The sequence below is a fragment of the Balaenoptera musculus genome, chromosome 1, assembly GCF_009873245.2.
Source record: "Balaenoptera musculus isolate JJ_BM4_2016_0621 chromosome 1, mBalMus1.pri.v3, whole genome shotgun sequence".
In the NCBI taxonomy this organism is placed as follows: Eukaryota; Metazoa; Chordata; class Mammalia; order Artiodactyla; family Balaenopteridae; genus Balaenoptera; species Balaenoptera musculus.
In genome coordinates, this window is record NC_045785.1 from 6692838 (window position 1) to 6716740 (window position 23903).

General features: G+C 50.9%; 1 protein-coding gene across 1 annotated transcript; it reads right to left on the reverse strand.

Annotated features, from left to right (window-relative positions):
- SLC2A7 (solute carrier family 2 member 7) lies at positions 1-23451 on the reverse strand. The gene is given in 16 exon segments (XM_036823020.1): positions 1-895; positions 1494-1588; positions 2420-2433; positions 3384-3481; positions 7701-7781; positions 9848-9928; positions 9930-9958; positions 10590-10712; positions 10715-10780; positions 11259-11384; positions 13171-13323; positions 14135-14227; positions 14230-14258; positions 16579-16739; positions 19921-20004; positions 23383-23451. Coding segments are annotated over 16 exon segments (1524 nt in total). The 3' UTR covers positions 1-673.
- Between the last annotated feature and the right edge of the window lie 452 nt (positions 23452-23903).

The window sequence follows — 23903 nt, forward strand, 5'->3', positions numbered from 1 at the left end:
TCTAAAGAACAGAATGTGGCAGAACTGATGCTATCTATGTGATGTTCAAAGCTAGGGGTGTGAGTGTGTATAGCATTTTGTTTCTCTCTCTCCTTCCCCCACACGCAGGAATCCAGCTACCAAGGTATGAGGAAGCCCAGATCATGCGTCAGTTTCAGCCAGCATCAACCATCAGAAATGCGAGTGAACAACTCCTGCAATCTGTAGACGCTGACCAGGATTAGCCCTGCAACCTTCAGCCACAGAGAGAGAGGAAGCCACCCCAGGAAGGCGATGGAATCCAGAGCCTTGGTTTCTAGTTCTTTGATTCTCTGACACGTTGATCAGGATTCAGCCTCCATATCAAATGCTGAACTTGAAAAATTTTACTTTAAAAAAGTGTGTCCATCCACCATTTGAGTTTTGATGCTGAGGTAGAATCGACGAATCTATTCTTGCCAATCAATACTCACGTACCTGCCCGTCCTCCTAGGTCATTCCTCCCAGGGTTAGCGTTGGAAGCTAACTGCTTCTTAACTAGATCAGGGACCAAACTGGAAGACCAAAGTCTTCCAGTTGCCACTGGGGGCACAGAAATCTCACAGCAGTCACCTTCCCTCGAGGCCTGGGGCAGGGAGACCCTTCCTCAGAGAAGGAAGCCTTAAATGTGCCACCTGGGGGACGAGTTGAGCCACTAAAAGGAAGTCTCCCTGGCAGGCAGAGACGGTACGTGAGGCCCAGCATCTGTGATTTCTTCTTTCTTCTCCAGAAACTCCACTCTGTTTCTCTGGGCAAAAATTCGCTTTATCTCCATAAATGTTCGACCCTTGGTCTCAGGAATGACCACGTAGATGTAAACAGCAGTGAGGAGGCAGATTCTGGCAAAGATAATGAAGCTGTAGGCACCACTGACCTCCTAGGCCAAGAGACAAGAAAACAGGACGGGACGGAGGAAGAAAGGAATGCCAGGGACAGCTCTGGGTGAGGCCTTTGTGAGTCACACAGGAGTTTCTCAGTGGCCAGTTCTACTTTACACCCAGAGGAGTGGAATAGCTGGACAATTGGGTCCTGCCCTCACATCAAAAAGGACTCGGCCTTTTAACAACAGGGACAGAATGTCCTCTAGGCTTGACTGCACACCTTCAGAAACAGAGGAAGGAGGCGGACGTGGGGGAATCGTTCCCTCACCCTGGCTCTAGCTTGCTTTGCACGTGGCCGACCAGAGCCCCTACATAATGAACGCGTCACCGCCTGAGTGTGGGACCTCCCTTCAGTGGTGGGAAACTGGCATAGTTACAGTTTGGCTGAAGTGGCGCCATGTGTGTTTTATGGACCTTGGAGAGCCGCCCCCCCTTGTCAAATTAGCAGATGTTCTTAGCAGAAGAGGGACCCCTGCCTATTTCCCGGAGCCCCTTCTGCCTGGGGCGGCGGGGGGGAGGCAAGATGGAGCAGGAATTGGGGGCAAGGGGCCGCCCCCCCGACGCCGTGCTCCCCCACCGCATGTCCCCACTCACCTGGACAGAAGGGAACGCGAAGCCCACAATAATGCTGGTGAGCGCCCGCAGCACGGCCCCCGTCCACCGCGAGGACTGCAGGAAGATCGCCAGTCCTCACCACAGGAGGGCACGGGACCTGGGGGCAAGAGAGCGCAGGAACCAGTGGAGCGGAGAGGGGGCACGGAGGGCTCTTTAGGGGCACAGTCTGTTCCGGATGGCCGAGGAAGCTCACATGTCTCCTCCGGGTGCGCCCATAGCTGAGCTTCGAGCTGAGCCTCTGAGGGCCCTGAGGTCACACAAGGACCAGCTCTACCCCGTGGTGGTGTCATTTTGAAAATTCGCAGACAAGGGGAGGGGGAGCAGAGCTGAATGAGCGCTTGCGCCTGGGACGTGCTGCCCCCTGTGGTAGATCTGGGGAATGGCAGGCACCTTGCCTTGGGGCAGTTTCTCAACCTTTTTTCATTCAGGAGTCTTGTCTAAAATGTCCTAAGGCCATTTTTCCCCCTTAATCACACCATCCCCTCATGAAATTATAATACAACAGATATACTGTATATCCGTTTATATACAGTAGGTCTGTCTATGACTTTTATATATTCTTTATATATTAACATATTTTCTATATTCTTTATTAAAAAAATAAGATTCTGTCTCCCTCTCCCCCCAGTTAATTTCCGACCCTTGAAGATGGAAGAGGAATTCAGAGCCCCGGAATGAGCTGCCCTTGGGACGGCAAATGGGAAACCTCCTACAACTGGTGAGGAGGGGGCCCCTTCCTCAGGGCTTTGTGCCCCAAAGGGGTAGCAGTGAGGGAAGTTACCCACGCTGCCCTCCCCTGGCCTCCTCCCTCCTGCCCCCTGGGCCGGGCACCCAAGCAGCCCTTTAGGAGCCGGCTCACATGTCAAATCAGCCCACCATCTGACCCCGCATCTGCCGGCAACAGCTGATTACCCCTGGTCTTCCAGGAGGAGCCCGAGGCCCAGAGAAGCACAGTGGCTTGCTTCGGGGAACGCACAGGCAGTAAGGGGCGGAATGGCCCAGAACCCAGGTCTCCCGACACAAACACCAGCACTGCTCCCACCAGGCCCTCCTGCCTCCGTATTGGAGGTGTGCCGGGAGGCTTCCTGTCAAAAACCCCACTTAAATATCCTTCACACATGACCGTGTCGGTCTGATTCACAGCTGCATCCCCAGTGCCTGGCACAGCAGGTGTTCCATCAGCATGTGTTCAATGGATCAATACCTTTATTTTTGGTTTATGGACAGCTCTTTCAAAACCAAGATTCTGCAGGGAATATTCTAGCCTTAGGAGTCAGAGGAGTCTTTCCCCAAGTAGTGGGAACTGCGTTAGATTCTCAGGAGGACACACGGGGGAGGGGGAAGCCTGGAGTCTGGAGGCTGCCCCCAAGGAAGGTGGAAGTGAAGGCCCAAGGCTGCCAGCACATGGACACGGGGATATGCAACACAAGACTGTAGCTGGAGGCCAGGGGACCAAAGACAACTGAGCGTCGGGTGGGCTGTGGACTTGGAGGCTAAAGTGAGCATGTAGAGGGTTTGGATGTGAACTGAGGGGCCCCCAGTGGGGGTCTGGCTGGCAAGAGGCTCATCTCCTTCTTTGGGCACTGGAACTGAAGCTGGGCAACTCTGGGAGCCACAGGAGATTGGGGGGCCCCCAGCCTGGCCGTGGCACTGGTTGGTACTTAGTAAATGTTTGTTGAATGAATGAATGAATGTGAGCTGGAACGGCCTTTCAAGAAAAAGGTAAACTGAACTGAGAATTCCAGTGTGGGTGGGGCTTGTGTAGGAACAGGGGAAAAGGTGGAGAGAACATCATGAGAATCCCCAATCAAGGGCATCCATTCATTCAACAAATACCGGGCACCTCCTATGTACCAGGCCCTGGGGGACAGTGGGGCATGCAGGTGCTCACTGGGCCCGATGGAATGTCCTGCGATGCAGGCGAAGACACAGATGATGCCAAGGTAAGACAGCTCAGGGACCGTGCTCTGTGGGGAGGGGCAGGGCTGTCTGCGCCTGAGAGGCCCAGGCCTGGGACCTCTAAGAGCCTGAGGCCAAGAGCCCCACGTGCAGACAAGCCCACGTGCGGGCCTCACCTTCCTGCCACAGGGAGGAGCCACACCTGGATTTCTGAGCACCTGTGTGGGCCTCCAGGGCTCTGAGGGCAAGAGAGGGAAGATGAGACCAGGAGTGACACCGAGCATTCTAGTCAACGGGGGCCTCCAGGAGCCGTACCTGATTGAGAGGAACGTAACAGGAGGAACGCCGACCACTTATTTATTTTCTGCCCTTCACAGATGCTGACCCACTGAATCTTCCTGACAGCCCTCTGAGAGAGGATATTATTGTCTCAATCCTACAAATGCGGAATCAGAGCACAGAGCGCCTGAACACAGACAAAGAGGACATTGGGTCCCTCAGGGGTCCAGCGATGGCCCAAGTCAAATGATCAGCAGGGGATGGAGCTGGGACCCGGATTCTGCACTCTCTGCTAGAATCCTTCTAGAAGGCATCAGACCAGGAGAGCTGGCAGACCCCCATCTCTGCTCCCCACTACCAGGGCAGCAGATGACACAAACTCAGGGTGAACAGACTTCAACCAAACTATGCAGGTAACTGTTTCACTACAGTTATGAAAAACGCTGCGAAGGTGGGGTTCGTGCAGGGCTGGCGGTGGAGGTGGACCAAGAACGACTCCTTCAATGAAGTTGTCTCCAGGGGCAAGGTGAGAGGTGAGCTGGGGGAGGGGCAGCCTCCTAGAATCGATGACTTGGGGGTGAAGAGCCAGCCAGGCTGCGGAGCAGAGGCGTGACAAGCTCTGATCCACGCAGGCAGGCAGGGTGGGGTCCATTTCAATATTTGAAGCAAAAGAGGAGTTGGCTGCAGCTGGAAGGGATATCCTGGGTCTGGTGCCACCTGGGCAGCTGCTGGTTACGTTTTCAGGCAGAGCCAACAGGACTGGCCAATGGGTTGGGAGGAGAGAGTGAGAGAAAAAAAGTTGCCAGGGATGTCACCAAGGTTTCCAAAAGGCAACTGGCAACTATCTCTATAGATAATGTCCAGTTTTATTTACTTCTTTTCACCTAAGTCCCTAAATGTTCTAAGAACTTAGATTATTTTCAAATGAGAAAATAAGGTCTTTAAAAAGGAAACTTTGATTAAACCAAAACAGGACCATAACTAGCTTTTAAAAAAATCACTTCCTTTTTTTTGGGTAAAGATTTATTTATTACTTATCTACTTATTTAATTTATTTTTGGCTCCGTCGGGTCTTAGTTGTGGCACACGGGATATTCGTTGTGGTGCACGAGCTTCCCTCTATCTGTGGCGTGCAAGTTCCAGAGCGTGTGGGCTCTGTAGTTTGCGGCACGCTGGCCCTAGTCGAGGTGTGCAGACTCAGTAGTTGTGGCGCGCGGGCCTTAGTTGCCGGGCGGCATGTGGGATCTTAGTTTCCCCGACCAGGGATCGAACCTGCATCCCCTGCATGTAAGGCAGATTCTTTACCACTGGGCCACCGGGGAAGTCCCTGAAACTAGCATTTTCCTCGATAGCTGCATCATCACCCTCCACCTCGCCTGTTCCTCCACATGCTCCCCTGCCCTGCTGTTCCCTGACCACAGCCAGCTTCGTCCCCCTGAAGGTCCTTGTGCTCACCCAGGAATTAGAAAGGAAGTCATGATGGAGAGGACAGCTTGGCAAAAAAAGGCAAGGAATGAAGATATTGTCTCTGAATTACAAGAATAATCTATTCGCACATTCTCATCCTCACATACGATTGTGTTTTCAACTACAGACGGTCCCCTGACTTAAGAAGGTCCAAAATTTTCAACTTTACCATGGTGGGAAAGTGATACACAGTCACTAGAAACTATACTTCAGGGACTTTCCTGGTGGCGCAGTGGTTAAGAGTCTGCCTGCTAATGTAGGGGATGCAGGTTTGATCCCTGGTCCAGGAAGATCCCACATGCCATGAATCGCCACAACTGCTGAGCCTGCATGCCTAGAGCCCGTACCCGAGTGTAGCAACGAAGACCCAACGCAGCCAAAAATAAATAAAGTAAATAAATTTATTTAAAAAAATAAGAAACTGTACTTTGAATTTTGATCTTTTCCCCGGGCTATCAATAGGCAGTACGATCCTCTCTTGTGATGCCAGGCAGCTCCCCATCAGCCACGTGATCATGAGGGTCAGTGACAATCACACTGTTTTTCATTTTCTGTACAGTATTCAATAACTTACATGAGACATTCAACACTTCATTATAAAATAGGCTTTGTGTTAAATGATTTTGCCCAACTGTAGACGAATGGACGTTTTCTAACCACATTAAAGGTAAGCTGGGCTGAGCGATGATGTTTAGTAGGTTAGGTGTATTAAATGCATTTTTGATTTACAATATTTCAGCTTACGATGGGTTTATTGGGGATGTAACACCAGTGTAAGTCAAGGAAGATCTGTATATAGTTTTTTTTTTTTTTAAACAGGAGAAAATCAAACAAAGTTTAATAACACGTATATAAGGCAGAGACCCAGGAAAACTAACTCTCTATCTGTGTATGGTTTTTTTTTTTTTTTTTTTTTTGGCCCTGCCATGCGGCATGTGGGATCTTAGTTTCCTGACCAGGGATTGAACCTGGGCCTCCTGCAGTGGAAGCACAGAGTCCTAACCACTGGACCGCCAGGGAAGTCCCAACTGCGTGTAGCTTTAATTGTAAAGGCACAGTTACTGCAAAAGCAACAACAGGGCAGAAACAGCTGAGGATATACAAAATGCTGTCTGCTTTCAGAATATTTCATAGTATGGCCATCCTATGTATTTTCAAAATTTTTGTAGAACACGCATAACAAAAATATGCTAAGAAAATGGCAAATTACAGTGATGTATTTCTTGTTTGGGCGGCCTTTTGTGTTTTAATTTTACTCCGATACGATTCCCAGCTACTCCACAGCCTCTCATTGCTTCTTTTCCTACTTCTTTCTGATCTGGGCTCCAACATTTTTTTTTTTTTTTTTAATTTTATTTATTTATTTATTTATGGCTGTATTGGGTCTTCGTTTCTGTGTGAGGGCTTTCTCTAGTTGCGGCAAGCGGGGGCCACTCCTCATCGTGGTGCGCGGGCCTCTCATTATCGCGGCCTCTCTTGTTGTGGAGCACAGGCTCCAGACGCGCAGGCTCAGTAATTGTGGCTCACGGGCCTAGTTGCTCCGCGGCATGTGGGATCTTCCCAGACGAGGGCTCGAACCCGTGTCTCCTGCATTGGCAGGCAGACTCTCAACCACTGCGCCACCAGGGAAGCCCCCAACATATTTTTAATAGTAGAGACCGACATGCTTGTTGACACGTGTTAGGATTTCAAGATGAGAGCTCTACCCCATTTTATACTTGGGGCACACATCAATCAGACCAAGCTCACCTGCCAGCACCTCACCTTTCTTCTTCATGTCCTCCATCCTAACCTTCCGATTGGCCTGTGAGTGGTGTTCCTACTTTAGTTAAGGTATCTTCCTCTTTGTCTTACCACATACAAATACGTTTGGTCCCTGGTCATCACTTATCCTCACACTAGTGTAGTCTGCCGTCCACGCCGACCTCTGTTCTCATTTTCTTCTGCTTGTTGAATGGAATGACGTCCGATCTTCCGTCTCTTTATTCTACTCTAGATCATTATTGGTGGGCATCTTCTAGTGCAGTGTGCTTAAGCATTTGCATATTGAAATATATGTTTTATGGAACTTCTTGTTTCTCCTTTACTTCATGGTTAAGGGCGTTCGATTTAATTATTTATTTGCATGTACATGGGTAGGTAATTGAAGTCACCCACGAACTCTACTTCAGGACGGGCCATTACATTGCACACGAAGGGGGCGTGGAGTTTGACACGCGGAGTTTGAGATCACTGGCTCTAGGGGTGTGGGTTCTGTTACAGGGACCTCCCAACCCCCCGGCTCGTCATCCCCTGCGTGCTCCGCCCCCGCCCCACCCCTCTGCGTGCCCCGCCCCCGTCCCACCCCTCTGCGTGCCCCGCCCCCGCCCCACCCCTCTGCGTGCCCCACCCCCGTCCCACCCCTCTGCGTGCCCCGCCCCCTCCCCACCCCACCCCTCTGCATGCCCCGCCCCCATCCCACCCCTCTGCGTGCCCCGCCCCCGCCCCACCCCTCTGCGTGCCCCCGCCCCGTCCCTTCCGGGCAGGAGAGCGAGGTCCGACCTGGAAGCGCAGCGCCGAGACACGGATGCCGTAGCCGACCAGCAGGAGGCGCCGCCTACCCAGCCGCTCGACGGCGCCTGCCTGGAGGGGATGGGCAGGCGGTGAGGAGCCTCGACGGCACCAGGCGGGGGGCGCCCGGAATTCTTGGGCCTGGGCCCCCCAGTACCTCCTCAGCCCCTCCTTACGTGCCCGCTCGCCCCTGCTGCCTGCTCCGTGGAACTTAGGCCCTTATCCCGACGGGAACTTGACGTTCGTGCCGCAGACTCTGCGCCACTACTCCTCCCTGTCTCAGGCGTCTACAGACCCCGGGTCTAGGCTCCTTGACCACCTCCCCACCCCCGCCCCCCCCCGCACTGTAATAACTACGTTTTCTAGTTTCTGCGTCTGATGCTTTGACATCTGGGGGCCCTCCTGACGCTGGAGAGACTGCCCCCTGCACACACCGTTAGCCAGTTTCTAGAGATAGCAGACAGCTCAGCTGTGTGTGCGCCCGGAAACCAGCCCGGAGCTACCCCATCCCCACCCCCTGCTCCATCAGGCTCTCACCTGCCCCCGCCGCCCCCAGCCAGCCTCCCCCTGCCTTATCACCCAGGGCAGGTACCAGACAACCAGGAACAGCCCGGCATCGATGCCCTGGAACCTCCGGAAATCTTTCAAACTAGGCAGTCCTAAACCTGCTTACCCTGTCTTGCCTGTTCCTTCCCACGGAAACCACAAAGGCTCTTGCCCACGTACTGCTGCCCCCCGCCCACCCCCAGATGCTTCTCCATGTGGCCTTGTGTGCACCTCTCTCCCTTGGGAACCGTGAGCAACGCTGTCTTTTCAGTGGCAATCATCTCACACCCCCGAAATAATAATAATACCTACATTTTCAAATAGCCCCCTCCCATTACCTGCTACTTCAGTTCACATCGAGGCCACCCAGACTCTGGCTTCACATCATGAGGGTCCCTCTCACCCCCAGGTACTTTCTTTTCCACTGCCAGGAAACACACACCTCCTGATCAGCCTGTACCTTCTCGAATATTCCAAGCTTGGACAATGCTTCGTCCGACCAGCATGCCTTCCTTCCTTCTTGTTCTAATACCCTTTTCATTCTACTCCATCCTCACCTGCAGCATCCACAACAGTGCCATCAGCAAGGCATCACCGTCACTCCATGCCAGGCCCTGTATGGTCACTTTACACATGTCCCCTCCGTCCTCCCAACAACCCTACAGACGGAGATTATCACTGCCATTCAGTGAGGGCCCAACAGGAGCAAAACGGCAATCCCAGGACTGTATAAACAAGGTAGAGGTAAGACCAATGTGTCCTACTGTGCTTAGTACCCGGACACCGCTCCTCAGGGAGAGAGAGGGAGGCGCCCCTGTCTTTCTGGCTTGGGTTTCTCCAGGTAGGATGATGGGGAAGAGGGTCCTAGTTATGACGATGTACCCTAGAGGAGGAGGGCTCTGAGGACAGAGGGTGGACCCTGCCCTAGAGGAAGGCGAGGGGCTACGGGAATCCGCTGGAGGAAGGGGTGCACAGACTCCAGGAAGGGTGGAGAATTGGGCCTGGGGGCCTCCCAGCTCCTCCCATTTCCGGCGCTTTTCCTTCACTCGGCCCTCCCCATCATGCTGAATCCTCTGAAATTTGATTGGGGCTTAAACTGGCTCTGGGGAAAATACAGATAAGTAATAAATAATTTTCTAAAACACCTTTGACCGCCAAGGTAACTCAAGAAACAGGAACCAAAATAATAGTGAGATAACTTGGAAAATTCTAGAGAAAGGACCATCATGGTCACTTGACCTTGTAAATGAGCACACCTCTGTCTATTCACTTTTTTAACACAGGCATAAGTGGTTCAGATTTTAAATATAAAACTCTGAAATAATAGTTTTATGCCAACAGTAAACAACACCTGCATCGGTATACTGGGTATTACAGTCACCGTAACCATTTTACAAAGGAAGAAACTTGAATTGAAGGTGTTTAAGTGGTTAAGGCCACACTGTGGTAAGTATGGGCACATCTGAAAGTCTGTGTCCCTCCAGTCACCCCAGGACCAGTGCCACCAGCAGTGGACCCTGGGGGGCTCTTGTCTGCCTGCGGGGCACCGACTCAGAGATGCCCAATGGGAAGGACACTTCTGGGTGGCTCACCGAGATGACGGTCATCACTATGTTGACTACAGTGGCACCCACTGTTACTTACTGGGAATGAGCCGCCTCCATGCCAGCCGAGGGAGGCGTAGATCATGTCCGCGTAGTAGGTGACCCAAAACAAAAGCACAAGGGCTGTGAGGAGAGGCCTGGAGGCCCAGGCCGCTGACAACCTTCCTGACTCTATAACACACAGTCCTGAAAGCCTAGGGGACCCCTTGGACAGGAAGGAGGCAGTAGGTGGGAGAAAAGAGCCGTGACCTGAAGACTTGAGACCTGGGATGGAGGCTGGCTCTGCCGGAGCCCAGGTTATAGCTCTTCCCCTCTCGGGGTCTTGAGTTCTGCATCTGTAAAATGGGACCCTGAGATTTTTCCCTCTGTCGCTTTGTTAGTCTATGATCTCAGGCCCCACAGAATGACCCCTCGCCTCTCATTCCAGGCCTAGGCAACCCCAAGCTCAGCTTCTCTCGTGGCCCAGCCCCAAGGATGTGGGCAATGCAGCACTTCCGAAAGCCACCACGTGCCCTGGCCCCTGCCTGGGCTGTGTACCACTCAACGTCTCCTGCTGAGCATCCGTGAGTCCCCGAGGGCCTGATGCCACCACTTCCTGACACTTTCCTTAAGCACCATATGGGTTACGCATCCAGTCTCCAACGTTTCTGGAAGCAGCCTCCCACCCCTGTTTTTGCAGATCTTCACCCTTCGCCAACACCATCAACAGATACAATTATAACAACCGCGCATACCGCGTTGACCCTGGAGAGCTGCTGGCCGGCCATGGGCACGATGATGGAGACCAGCTGCCAGCGGACAGGCGGAAACGTGAAGAGGCTGAGCACGGACAGGCGGCCCTCGGCCCCCTCGGCCGGTCCTCCACGCGCATTTCTTCCATCTCGTCCTCCACATCTGCCCAGCCTCTCAGCTTCCGCAGAGCTGCGGGGAGCAGAGCGGTCCCCTCCTGTCGCTGACAGCAGCTGACCCAAGGCTTAGGGACACACAGGGGGGCAGCTCCCCAGGAGCTTGGCCCAGCCCTGGCCACAGGCTCCTCGTTTTCCCAGGGCAGGATGCTCATTGGACCCCAGCTAGGCCCCCAACACCGTGACCGTGTCCCCCGTCACAACCACGCCCCCACCTGGGCAAGCTTGCAGAAGTCAACGCCCACCAACCATGATGCCGGCTCTGACCATGTTCTCCGCTGGACCACACCCCAGAGCTGCCCTGGACTCCCCAGTGCCAACGGCACCTCTGTCCCGTCCCACTGGTGCCTGCGTCGTGGAGTGCCTTTCCCCACCCTGCCCCCTGCCCGTTCTCTGCTTCGGGCACTAGGAGGGATGTTTGGCGGGCACGGGGAGGCGGCTGGGAAGTGAACATGGTGGGAGGGTCTTGACGGAGCAGCCTGTATCTCCAGTACCTTGTCGAACTTCTTCTTCATCTCTTTTCTGAATCAGGGTGGACCTCGGGCTCTCAGGGAAGAAGGGCAGAGAGGGGAGCCAAAGCAGTGCGGGGACCCCCGTGAGTGCCAAGCGCACAGGCCAGCCTGGAAGGACCCAACACTGAGAATAGCCTGGAAGGACCCAACACTGAGAACATGAACACCCAACACTGGGGAATCCCTGCCCTCCAGCCGACCTTCCGCATGTCCTGACTCTGTCCTGACTCTCTCCTCTTACAAACTCACTCACCCACATTGTTCCAGCCCTCCGTGAGAGCCAAGGACAGCAGGGACCTAGTCCTTGCCGAGATGTGGCTGCCCAGGACCCACCCACAGCAGGGTTCCACATTTTAAAATGGAGAAAATAATTACAATTTTCAAAAGATCTGCTGTTAACTCATTCTGCAGGAAGAGTATTGCTTTTCTTAGGAACAGCATATGATTTAAAAGTGTGAGCCTTAGAAAAAGTGAACCCATGTCTTTTTCCTAACTTTATGGCTGGAAATGGCATAATCCCTGCCTTGCTGGAGGCTGGGGTCGCGGAGGGTGCTGAAACCAGCACTGTGGCTGTGTGAGCTCCTTCTGGAAGGTCTGGGTTAAGGAGGCGGCATTGAGATTCGTCTAAGCCTTACTAGCTATGATGGGAACCGGAAGAGTTATTTCACTTCTCTAAGCCTGAGTTTTCTCATCAGTAAAATAAAGATGATGATGATGATGATGATGATGATGATGGTGGTGATAAAGTGCCCCCTGAAGAGTGGTGAGGGGTGACAGGCATCGCACACTAGGCATCAGCACAAGGCAGCTGTTGGCAGCAACGGGCCCAGTCTGGCTTCCCCTTCAGCTGCACTGGGGTAGTTTGGGAATCGTTAAAACTAATAACCTTTCACTGAGCACGACTGGGTCCTGAGTCTCTTCAAGGTACTCTGGGGAATACAAAGTCATAAATCCACCCATTAAGGAATTCCTGTGGAATTTAAGTAATTTGAAAATGTTTACGAGGAAAAATAAATAAATAAATAAACCCCACTGTGTTCTCGTGGGCCTTTAATGCTGGCCTGCATTCAAGCCACACTCTCGGGGCCATTGTCTCGCCCACTCCCCCAGAGGACCATTTCCCCCTTTCTCCTCTGTCCTAAAGCTTCCCTCCCGCTTCCCCAACCCGCCCTCTCAGGCAATGGCCTGGCCACCTTTCACTTGGATTGAGTCTTTTTAAAAAATTTTTGGCCACACCCCACGGCATGTGGGATCTTAGTTCCCAGATCAGGGATTGAACCCCTGCCCCTTGCATTGGAAGGCAGAATGTTAACCACTGGACTGCCGGGGAAGTCCTAAATTGAGGATTGAGTCTTTTTTAAAAATTTTTTGTCAGTTGGAAAGTAGAAGCAACCAGAAGAAAACGTCTAGAGGAGCCACGTCCACCCACGTGACAGTGACCTTGGCTGTGTGCCTGCCCCTCCTGCATCGATTGCCCTCGCTGCAGGACCGTTCCCACAGCATCCCAGCTGAAAAAACAAAACAAAACAAAAAACCCTTCTCTCCAGCCTGCTTCCCCTTCCAGCTACCCCTCAACTTCTCTCCTTCCTTTACAGCAAAACTCCCAAGAGTCGTGTGTGCCCCTTGTCTCCGGTCTCCTCCTCCCAGTCCCACGCACAATTTGTCCCCATCGCTCACCCGAACTGCTCTCGTCAAGGTCACCCGTCTCCAGCGAGCCACACATTGCCCAACCCAAAGGGCACCTCTTGGCCTCACCTGACTTGATCCGCCAGACACATGGGCACAGCCGAGCCCCATGTGTCCAGACCCCGCCCCCTCGGCCCCGCCATAGCTCCCAGGCTCCCTCTCACCACCGCCCCCACCCCCACCCCGGACCTCGGTGAGCCGCAGGTACATGTAGGGTTGCCCAGGATGGCTTGCAGGCTGAAGATCTGTGCTAGGAAGATCCCCACGATGACAAACACCTCCGTCATTGTTCCCAGAGCACCCCTAAGGTTCTTGGGAGTTAACTCTCTCAGGTTCATGGGAAGGGCACTGTAGGAGATGCCTGGATCTAGCAAAACAAAAACCAGGGGAAGAGAAAAGAAACGGTCCCAGCCTCCTGGGGCCCGGAAACCTGAGATTTAATTCATCTCATAGTCCCTGAGTTTCTCTGTGGTGTCAGCACCACTGACGGGCAGCCTGTACCCCACGCTTCCCCTCCATGGAGATGGAAATTGGCCACGTGGACTGTTTAGTTCGCACTAAGAAGGAAGCCTTTCCAGAATCCTCAGACTCCCAGGGGGCACGGCAGGATATCCTCTCCTTCCTAGCTGCGGAGCTGGGGCCCCTTGTTACAGGCAAGGACTGTGTTCCTGGGATGTGGGACTGAAAGTTAAGCCTTTGGCTTGGGATTTTTTTCTGAACCACAGGTTACTTGTATCACTTTTTTTTTTTTTTTAATAGAAGAAACCACCATAGTTAAGAAAGCTCAGTCCCCTGCTGACAGAGTCCCCAGATTCTGTACTCTTTTGCTTGAAGCTCCTCATCCTCAGTGTGAACTCTACACCTTCCTTGGAAGATACCTAGTAAAGCCTTATCAGTTTATACTTCAAGGTAAAAGTGTGTTTTTAAAGATCTTCCCCTGATAGATTTTGTTAAATAAGGGGAAGGGGAGAGAGAACATGAGGTTTTCGAGAGTCCGGGGATGGAGACAAGAGGATGCCCCCAAAGGGAAAAGAGCCATTCAGAACCAGGAAGACCCTTGCCGCCCCTGCTTCCAGTCTTGGCCAGTGGTGCTGGGTGTGTCTGACTCAGACCCTTCCCCCCACTGGTGACCCTGAGCATGGGCTTGGGGCTTCAGCCATCACTGTAGGTACCTGCACAGACTCCCAGCGCCACTCGAGAAAAGATGATCAGCTCGGAAGCTTTGCTCTCTTTGCTGACTCCCTTCGGGATGGCAGGGATGGCAGGAAGACATTGTTGATCAGCAGTGTTCCCTTTCTGCAAGGACAGCAGAGCCCAGAGGGCAGGGGGGCTGAGGCAGCAGAAGCTCTCTTGACACCAACTCCTATTCTCCAGGGCAGCCGTTATAGAAGTGCCAGGAACGTGCCTGAGAAGGGCTGATGGCTGGGAAGCACAGAAAGCAAGGCCCAGTGGGCAGAGGTCCCAGGAAGGGAGGTTTGGGGTCGGCAGGGGTGGGTGAGGAGTGGGAGCACGCTAACCATTGGAGCTGCCTGAAGATGGTAGGGAAGGGAAAAGGAATGGGCCCGCCTCTGCAGGTAGTGAGCTTCCTGTCACTGGTGGTATTCAAGCAGAGACTAGGCCGGATGAAGACTGTCAAGAATGGTGAACAGGGGAACCCCACAACAGGTGGGAGACAGAGCTGGATTAGATGATCGCTAAGATTCCTCCCAAGGCTGAAAAACCATGAGTCTATGAAGTGGGGGGAGGGAGTGTCTGAAAAACAGAACTATGCTGGATGCCCCCTGCCTGTCCCCCAGGATCCATACCTACCTTCCAGACTGTGTTCTGTGCCCCAGGCTGACTGGCATCAGTGGCTCCCTTGCCCCCTCATCCCCACATGTGGCTTGGATTTTGCCAAAGGAGAAAACAGCAGTGGATCCGGAAGGAAGATGGTGGCCCAGCTACAGCGTGGCTGCTGGCTGCCCCACCCTTGGTGATCTCGCCACAGGCTGCCCACATTCGAGGACCATCAGGACCCTGACTGACACAGGTGCATCATCTCTGATGCCAGGACTGGGGGAGGGGGGATCTCTAAACAGAAACCCAGACACCCCTCCTGGGGGGATAGTCCTAAGAGTTCTACAAAAGTCCCCTGCTAGGCAACACTGAAGACTCATCAGATACACAGACTGGTTTTCTCAGGCCACTTTTCTCTTCCTGGGGTGGCCATACCCCCTAGAGAACTGCCGTCAAAGCCCAAACTCAGAGCAGAGGATCAGCCTGCCCAGAGGCTGCAGGTCCAGAGAGAACAAACAGCCCACACGAACCCCTTCCTGATGACCAGGAAGCCTTAGCTTAGCTCAGGGCTTGCCCCGACCCCACTAGGGCAAGGCCAGCTCCACCACACCAGCTGGTCTCAGGGTCCTCATGTGCAAAATGAGAGCAATGATGAAACCATCTCTGAGGTCCCAAGTTCTGTGACTCTGGGTTCAGACAAGGAGGTGGGGGCCAAGCTTCTGGAACAGTCCAATCACTCTTGGTGTAGCTGAGAACAGCACAGTCTGAATTACAAAAAAGTTTGGATTATGGCATAATTGCAATATAGTGCATGTTTCCTTCATTCAAGTGTACAACGAATGGCAAATTAATTGTTAATCAACTATCTATAAGAAGAGGTCCTATGAGTCCTGCTTTATACATAATTAATTTTCAATTGCCAATATTTTCTTTGTTTTTTTGTTTGTTTTTGTTTGTTTGTTTGGCTGAGACTTGCCATTTGTGGGCTCTTAGTTCCCTGACCAGAGATTGAACCCCGGCTCTCGGCAATGAGAGCTCGGGGTCCTAACCATTGGACCACCAGGGAATTCCCCAGTATTTTCTTTTATGCATGAAAACTGAACTGGTATGGTTCTTTAAGAGCTAGTTTTCTTTAGAGGACTTCCCACTCCTCCCTACAAACTGCCGACCATGGCACATCAAGTCCAACTGTAACCGTGAATTCCAAAGAGTGAGATCTGGCCACTTGGAATTCCGTGGGGCCTCACCCTGAGAACTTGGCTCACGCCCTTCCTTCCTGGGAACCTTGATCTGGACATCCCTCCTTATCTGCAGAGTCATGCCTTGGCAGCAACTGGGCTTACGTGTAAAGATTAGTGAGTCTGTGTAAACCAAGCAAAGTACAAGAACTATTCTTCATTCTCAAACAAGACACAAGTCAGGGGCACATGGACTGACTCAGTCTGAACCCCAAAGCTCAGAACAACACGATGTGGCTGCATGGGGAGAGGCTGCAGCTGTTACAACTTGGAGCCATGGGTCACCTGACCTCGAATTAAACCCAGTCAACAAGCATTTATTGAACACCTGCTAGAAGTGTTGAGTATGGTCAGGACTTTGCTCTCAAAGGCTGATCCATCTCCACGGGGTGGGCAACAGAGGGACAGCTGACAAGGGGAAGAAATCCCAAGGGATTCAAGGACTTGCTTTAGGGTCAGGATGTCTATGGCAAAGTGGGGGCTGGACTTCAGGCCTCCTGATTTTCAAGGTCGCACAACTCCCCACCACATGCACAAATGCCAAGAGACAGTATGCTTTACTAATGTGAATTTTGAGTGACAGCAGCACCTTTCTTCTTTACCTGCCACATTTGTCAACCAGCAGGCCAGTAAGCAGGGGCCCCACCAAGATGCCCAGAGGAGACATGGACATGGTGCAGGACCACAGCAGCACCATGACTTTCTCATCCATGAAGGCTCCGTGTCGCTGAAAGTAGGTTTCATTATAAAAGGACTTCAAGACCTGGAAGACATTGCCCCATCCATAGATAATCAGGCAACTCATGGGAGACCAAGAGGTAATGTTCTCAGTTGCCTCTGGTCATTGTCCTGAAGGATGTGTCTACCAACACCCTCAGGACACAATTGATTCTCTGTTGTTACCTGGAGATAAAAAAAAAAAGCTTACTGTATGATGGGGTGAGATGGGGAACCAGACTGCTCAAAATGTTAAAAATTCACTGCTGGGAATTCCCTGGTGGTCCAGCAGTTAGGACCCCAAGCTTCTACGCCAGGGGGTGCAGGTTTGATCCCTGGTTGGGGAACTAAGAACCCACATGCTGAGCGGCACGGCAAAAAAAAAAAAATCACTTTGCAGAACCTTGCTATGCAAGAGGCAACATAAGAAATATTGTTACTTCAAGACAGTATGGTACTGGCACAAAAACAGAAATATAGATCAGTGGAACAGGATAGAAAGCCCAGAGATAATCCCATGCACATATGGTCACCTTATTTTTGATAAAGAAGGCAAGAATATACAATGGAGAAAAGACAGCCTCTTCAATAAGTGGTGCTGGGAAAACTGCACAGCTACATGTAAAAGAATGAAATTAGAACACTCCCTAACACCACACACAAAAATAAACTCAAAATGGATTAAAGACCTAAATGTAAGGCCAGACACTATAAAACTTTTAGAGGAAAACATAGGCAGAACACCCTATGACATAAATCACAGCAAGATCCTTTTTGACCCACCTCCTAGAGAAATGGAAATAAAAACAAAAATAAACAAGTGGGAGCTAATGAAACTTAAAAGCTTTTGCACAGCAAAGGAAACCATAAACAAGATGAAAAGACAACCCTCAGAATGGGAGAAAATATTTGCAAACGAAGCAACTGACAAAGGATTAATCTCCAAAATATACAAGCAGCTCATGCAGCTCAATATCAAAAAAACAAACAGCCCAATCCAAAAATTGGCAGAAGACCTAAACAGACATTTCTCCAAAGAAGATATACAGATTGCCAACAAACACATGAAAGGATGCTCAACATCACTAATCATTAGAGAAATGCAAATCAAAACTACAATGAGGTATCCCTCACACTGGTCATAATGGCCAGCATCAAAAAGTCTACAAACAATAAATGCTGGAGAGGGTGTGGAAAAAAGGGAACCCTCTTGCCCTGTTGGTGGGAATGTAAATTGATACAGCCACTATGGAGAGCAGTATGGAGCTTCCTTAAAAAACTAAAAACAGAACTACCATACGACCCAGCAATCCCACTACTGGTCATATACCCTGAGAAAACCATAATTCAAAAAGAGTCATGTACCACAATGTTCATTGAAGTTCTATTTACAATAGCCAGGACATGGAATCAACCTAAATGTCCATTGACAGATGAATGGATAAAGAATATATGGCACATATATACAATGGAATATTACTCAGCTACAAAAAGAAACAAAATTGAGTTATTTGTAGTGAGGTGGATGGACCTAGAGTCTGTCATACAGAGTGAAGTAAGTCAGAAAGAGAAAAACAAAGACTGTATGCTAACACATATATATGGAATCTAAAAAAGAAAAAAGGTTCTGAAGAACCTTGGGGCAGGACAGGAATAAAGACGCAGATGTAGAGAATGGACTTGAGGACACGGGGAGGGGGAAGGGGAAGCTGTGACAAAGTGAGAGAGTGGCATGGACACATATACACTACCAAATGTAAAATAGATAGCTAGTGGGAAGCAGCCACAGAGCACAGGGAGATCAGCTCGGTGCTTTGTGACCACCTAGAGGGGTGGGATGGGGAGGGTGGGAGGGAAAAGCAAGAGGGAAGAGGTATGGGGATATATGTATATGTATAGCTGATTCACTTTGTTATGCAGCAGAAACTAACACACCATTGTAAAGCAATTATACTCCAATAAAGATGCTAAAAAAAAAAAAAAAGAAATATTGTTACTAATTGTATGACTTTGCGCAAGTTCTACCTCTGTAAGTCTTAGTTTCCTCCTTGGTTATAGAAATAATATATATCCAATAGAGAATTTATGAGCATTCACTGTGCTATAGTGATGGTACATTGCTTGACTGGGAAAAAAAATGTTCCTTCAATGGTAATAATGATAAGTATATTAATATAAGCCATGAGCAACTACTGCAGTACCTCCTATAAAGCAGAATAAAGTGTAGCTATAAAGTAATGACAGTGATTTTTAAAAGTAGAGCAGGACTCATACACCCAAATGAATGGGAACAGACACTGGGTCCTGTCCTTGCCCTTTCAGGGACCTTCTTCCTGTAACTATTCCCTGTCTGTCCTGCATCACTGGTTCATTTATTTTATTTTATTTTTGGCCACGCAGCATGGCTTGTGGGATTGAAGCTTGTGGGCCCAGGTTCAATCCCTGACCTGGGCCCTCCACAGTGAAAGCACCAAGTCCTAACCACTGGACCACCAGAGAATTCCCAGTCCATATTTCTTTACTGCATCCTTCTCATCACAATACTAACATGACTCTTGCCCTAAAAAACCCTAATACAACCCCCCATCTCCCTTCACTAAGTTTCATTTTTTGTTCCCCTGTGCAGCAAAACTCCTTAAAAAGCTGTCTCTCCTCCACCCCACCCATTCTCCCCGAACCCACTCCAATCAAGCTTTTGTCTCAACTCAGCTGCTCTTGTCAAGGTCACGCATGGCCTCCATGAGGTCAAAGCCAGTGGTCAACTCTCACTCTTCATCTTTACTCGTCATCAGGGCCTGTCCCTCCCTCCTGACTCACATGCTTTACTAGGCCTTTGGGATACTCTTTTTCCTTTGCTTCGCTTCACCCCAATCCCAACCCCTAAGGGTTTAGTCCTTGACCCCATCCTTTTTGTCATCTGCAAGTGGCCTTCCCAGGGGAACGGCAGTGGGACTAAGGCCCAAAGCGACTGGGCAGGGAATCCAAGTCCATCCCCTCCCACCCCCTTCCCAATGTGCCCAGAAAGGATGACATTGCAGGGCAGGGGGGGAGGGGGAGGGGAATAGCCCACAACCCTAGTCATTCCCTGGTCTGCAGAGGCCGGCCTCCCGAGAGTACTAGAGGAAGGCAGCTGCTTCCGGAAAAAAGCCAGTGGCTTCCGGAAGAAAGATGGCGGCCTCCACAGAGCAAGATGGCAGCCTTCTCCTGCCCACCTCTTGCCCACCCACCTTGTGCGGCGTGTGAACCACAGCGATGTTGCAGCCATGTTGGAAGGCCGAGCCAAAGGCTGTGCTCAGTGTGGGTTGGAGGCGCTGCGGGAGAGGAGGTTTACGGTCAGGAACTGGGAGGTTAGTCCTGGGAACTTCCGGAAGTGGGGCCGAGGCTGGGCTGGAAGTGGGGGTGGAGGACCCCAGGCCATGCCCAGGAGAGTGGGGAAGGTGCCGGAGGCTGGGGGGAGTGGATGGCATCATTTCCTGTTCCTTGAACGCATCCCCCTCCTTAAAGATATATCTGTGCGTCTCCTCTGGGCCTGGCCCTGGATGAAGTAGGGGAAGCTTCAGGAAAAAGGTCCAGCGTACTGTGCCCTTGAGGAGCTTACATTCTAGTGAGGGGAGGCCAACAAAACAAAACAAAAACACAGACAAGTACGAGACCTCCAAATAACGGTAAGGCTATGAGGACAATAAAACAGGTAATGGGATAGAAGCCAATGGGGGACAGAGGAGGGGGCTCTCTGAGCAGGTGCCTTTAAGCTGAAACCTGAAAGGATGAGGTGGGCCTGTGAGCTGCTGGGGGAGGAGTTTTCCGGACAGAGGAAGCAGCAAACAAAGGCATGGCTTGCCTTTCACTCCTGGACAGGCCCTGAGGAAAACCAAGGCAATCACGTTTCCATGGCTACCCCAGCACCCAGGGTAGTTCCCGGGAACTGGCCCCCCCCCCCCCCCCCCCGGGCCAAAGTCTGAGGAGGGGCCAGCAGAACTGGGGCAGGGTCTGTGGCTGCCTGAGTCGGTGCCACCCAGGGCTCCAAGAAGCCAGCTGGTGCAGAGCCATGGCCCCAGACCATCCCCCCACCCCTCTGCTTGCCTGTTACCTGCACCTCTGACCCCCACCCCCACTATCTGCCTGACTGCCGACAGCCCTCAGCCCTGTGCAGCCAGCAAACCAGCCAGGCAGACAAAAGCAGGATTTGGGCAACTTCAGAGGCTGCGGGAACAGGACGGGGACGGGGGTCTCCCACACTTCCCTAGAGCTGGACTCAACCCCTCCTCTCTTGTGTCTGAGCTGGGATGTTTGGGGAAGCTGCTTCCCCCCCACTGCTCTCCCAGGGCGGGTGGCTCCCCAGGAAAGGCAGGGGCAGTGTTGTCCTCTCCTTGCTAGAAGCATTTCAGGGGTCTTCCCCTCCCTCCACAGTCCCCTCACGTGCTGGCAAAGGGACAGTGGCAGTGACAGTTTCCTAGACTTGGCACTTACCCCTTCCCTGGGGGGGTGGGGGCGGTGGAGGAGTCCCTGCCTCTTTTTTTCCCTGTCCTTGTTCAGCTGAGAAACAGATGTGCTCTGCCTCCCAAGTGACACCTGGGTCCTGCTCTGTGTTGACAGCCTGGGGCCTGCGAGGCTTTATTACCCTTTTGGTCTCTGGACCCTGCTGACTTTCCCCAGGAGAATATTTTCCTTGGACGTGTTGATAAGATAAAGATTCACACTCAGCGTGAATTTTGTCTTTGTCTCCACCAAGCCTCAAACCAGAAACTCTCTGGTTGCACCAAGGAGAAGAAAAACACCACCTGCCCTGGGTCCCTAGAAATGAGGTGTCTTGGAAACCAAGTCGGGCCTGATTGCCTGGATCCTTTATGCGTCTCCTGTGTTATCTCTCCATCTGTGCTTCCTCTTACGAATTTGGACTAATCGTCTGTTTGGGGGAAAGAGCAAACTAAGTACTTTTAAAGAGATACAACTTAGTTATTTCTACTTACACTTATTTGTATTAAATAAGTCAATAAAATATTGAACAAAAAAGTGCTCATTTCAGAATTATCACTATTAGAAAGAGAAATATCATATGATATCACTTATATGTGGAATCCAAAAAGAAATGATACAAATGAACTTATTTACAAAACAGAAACAGACTCAGAGACTTAGAGAATGAACTTATGGTTACCAGGGGGGAAGGGTGGGGAAAAGGGATAGTTAGGGAGTTTGGGATTGACATGTACACACTATTATATTTAAAATGGATAACCACTGATCTATATTTCTGTTTTTGTGCCAGTACCATACTGCCTTGATTACTGTAGCTTTGTAGTATAGTCTGAAGTCGGGGACAGATGAATGGATAAAGAAGATGTGGTATATGTATATAATGGAATATTACTCAGCCATAAAAAATGAAATTGGTCATTTGTAGAGATGTGGATGGACCTAGAGTCTGTCATATAGAGTGAAGTAAGTCAGAAAGAGAAAAACAAATTTTGTATATTAACACATATATGTGGAATCTAGAAAAATGGTGCAGATGAAGTTATTTTTAGGGCAGGAATAGAAAGGCAGACGTAGAGAACGGACGTGTGGACACAGGGGAAGGGGACGGTGGGATGAATTGGGAGATTAGGTTTGACATAAATCCACTACCATGTGGAAAATAGTTAGCTAGTGAGAACCTGCAGTATAGCACAGGGAGCTCAGCTTGGTGCTCTGTGATGGCCTAGTTGGGTGGGATGGGGGGGAGGGAGGGGATGTGTGTATGCATAGGGCTGATTCACTTCGCTGTATGGCAGAAACAAACACAACATTGTAAAGCAACTATACTCCAATAATAAAAATAAACTAAAATGGATAACCAACAAGGACCTACTGTACAGCACAGGGAACTCTGCTCAATGATACGTGGCAGACTGGATGGGAGGGGAGTTTTGGGGAAAATGGATACATGTACATGTATGGCTGAGTCCCTTTGCTATGCACCTGAAACTATCACAACATTGTTAATCGGCTATACTCCAATATAGAATAAAAAGTTAAAATAAAGCAAAAAAAAAAAAAGGAATTATCTCTATTAGCAAAAAAAAAAAAGTAGGGAATAACTGAATAAATTATGACAAATCAACTGGAATGCCAGGCTGCCATTTCAAGGGATAATTATGAAAATTACGTAGGGACATGGAGACATGTTATGAACGTCATGTTAGGTGACTAAAGCAAAATACACTTGTGTGCCTGGGTAAAAACGTGTTGGCACATGGACAGCAGCATGACGGCCACAGGGATGAGAGAACATGGGGGCCTTATTTCTCCTAACGGTCTGCTCATGACAATTTAGGTATTCTCCCAAGTGCTATGTGTTTTGTCTGCTGTGCCCCTCATCCCTTCTGAGGCCTTGCTAGCAGAGTGTTAACTCTTGGGAAAGGCCTGGGCCCGGGACACTTCTCTACCAAGACATGAAGAGCCCGCACAGCCTGTGCTGGGCTTTTCACCCTGGGAGGGACTATCTTTCCGTCTCAGGCTCAGTGTGCGCTCCAGGGTTCTGCTTAAAGCACATTCAGCAGTGGCCAAAGGCAGGCCCCCAGCTTCTGTATTTCAGCCCTCGCGGGGTTGGGGGGGAGAGGGTGGGGTCCTCCCACGCAGCACAAAGTGGGGCGTGTGCAGCCTCCAGGCCTGCGGATCCACTGGCTGTGGGGTGGTGGATGCTTTGCCGGGAGCTGGATCTGGCACGTGCTCTCTCTCCTCTTCTGCAGTAAGTAGACGCTGTACCGCGTGAGCATGGTGTGTGAGTGGTCTGTCCTCAGCAACCTTGAATCATGCACTCATCTCTCCCCTGGGGGGCACTTCCCTGCCTTTTAACCTTGACTGCATAGCCTGGTCCCCAGTGAACAGTGAAATCTTAACATTTCTATTTCTACCACGTCTGTCCAAGGCCATCTAGGCTTTTTCTATCATGTCCCTGAAAGACCTTCCAGCCTCTTCCCATTGCCCCATGCCAAAGCCACTTCCATATTTTTAGGTATTTGTTACAGCTTCCCCTGCTTCTCAGCACCAAGATCTGTATGAGTTTCCCGTGGCCACTGTAACAAATTACCACACATTTAGTGGATTAAAACCACACAAATGTATTACCTGACAGTTCTGGAGGTCATAAGTCTGACAAGGGTCTCAGTGGGCTTAAATCAAGGTGTCACCTTTCTGGAGGCTGTAAGGAAAGGCCATTTCTCTGCCT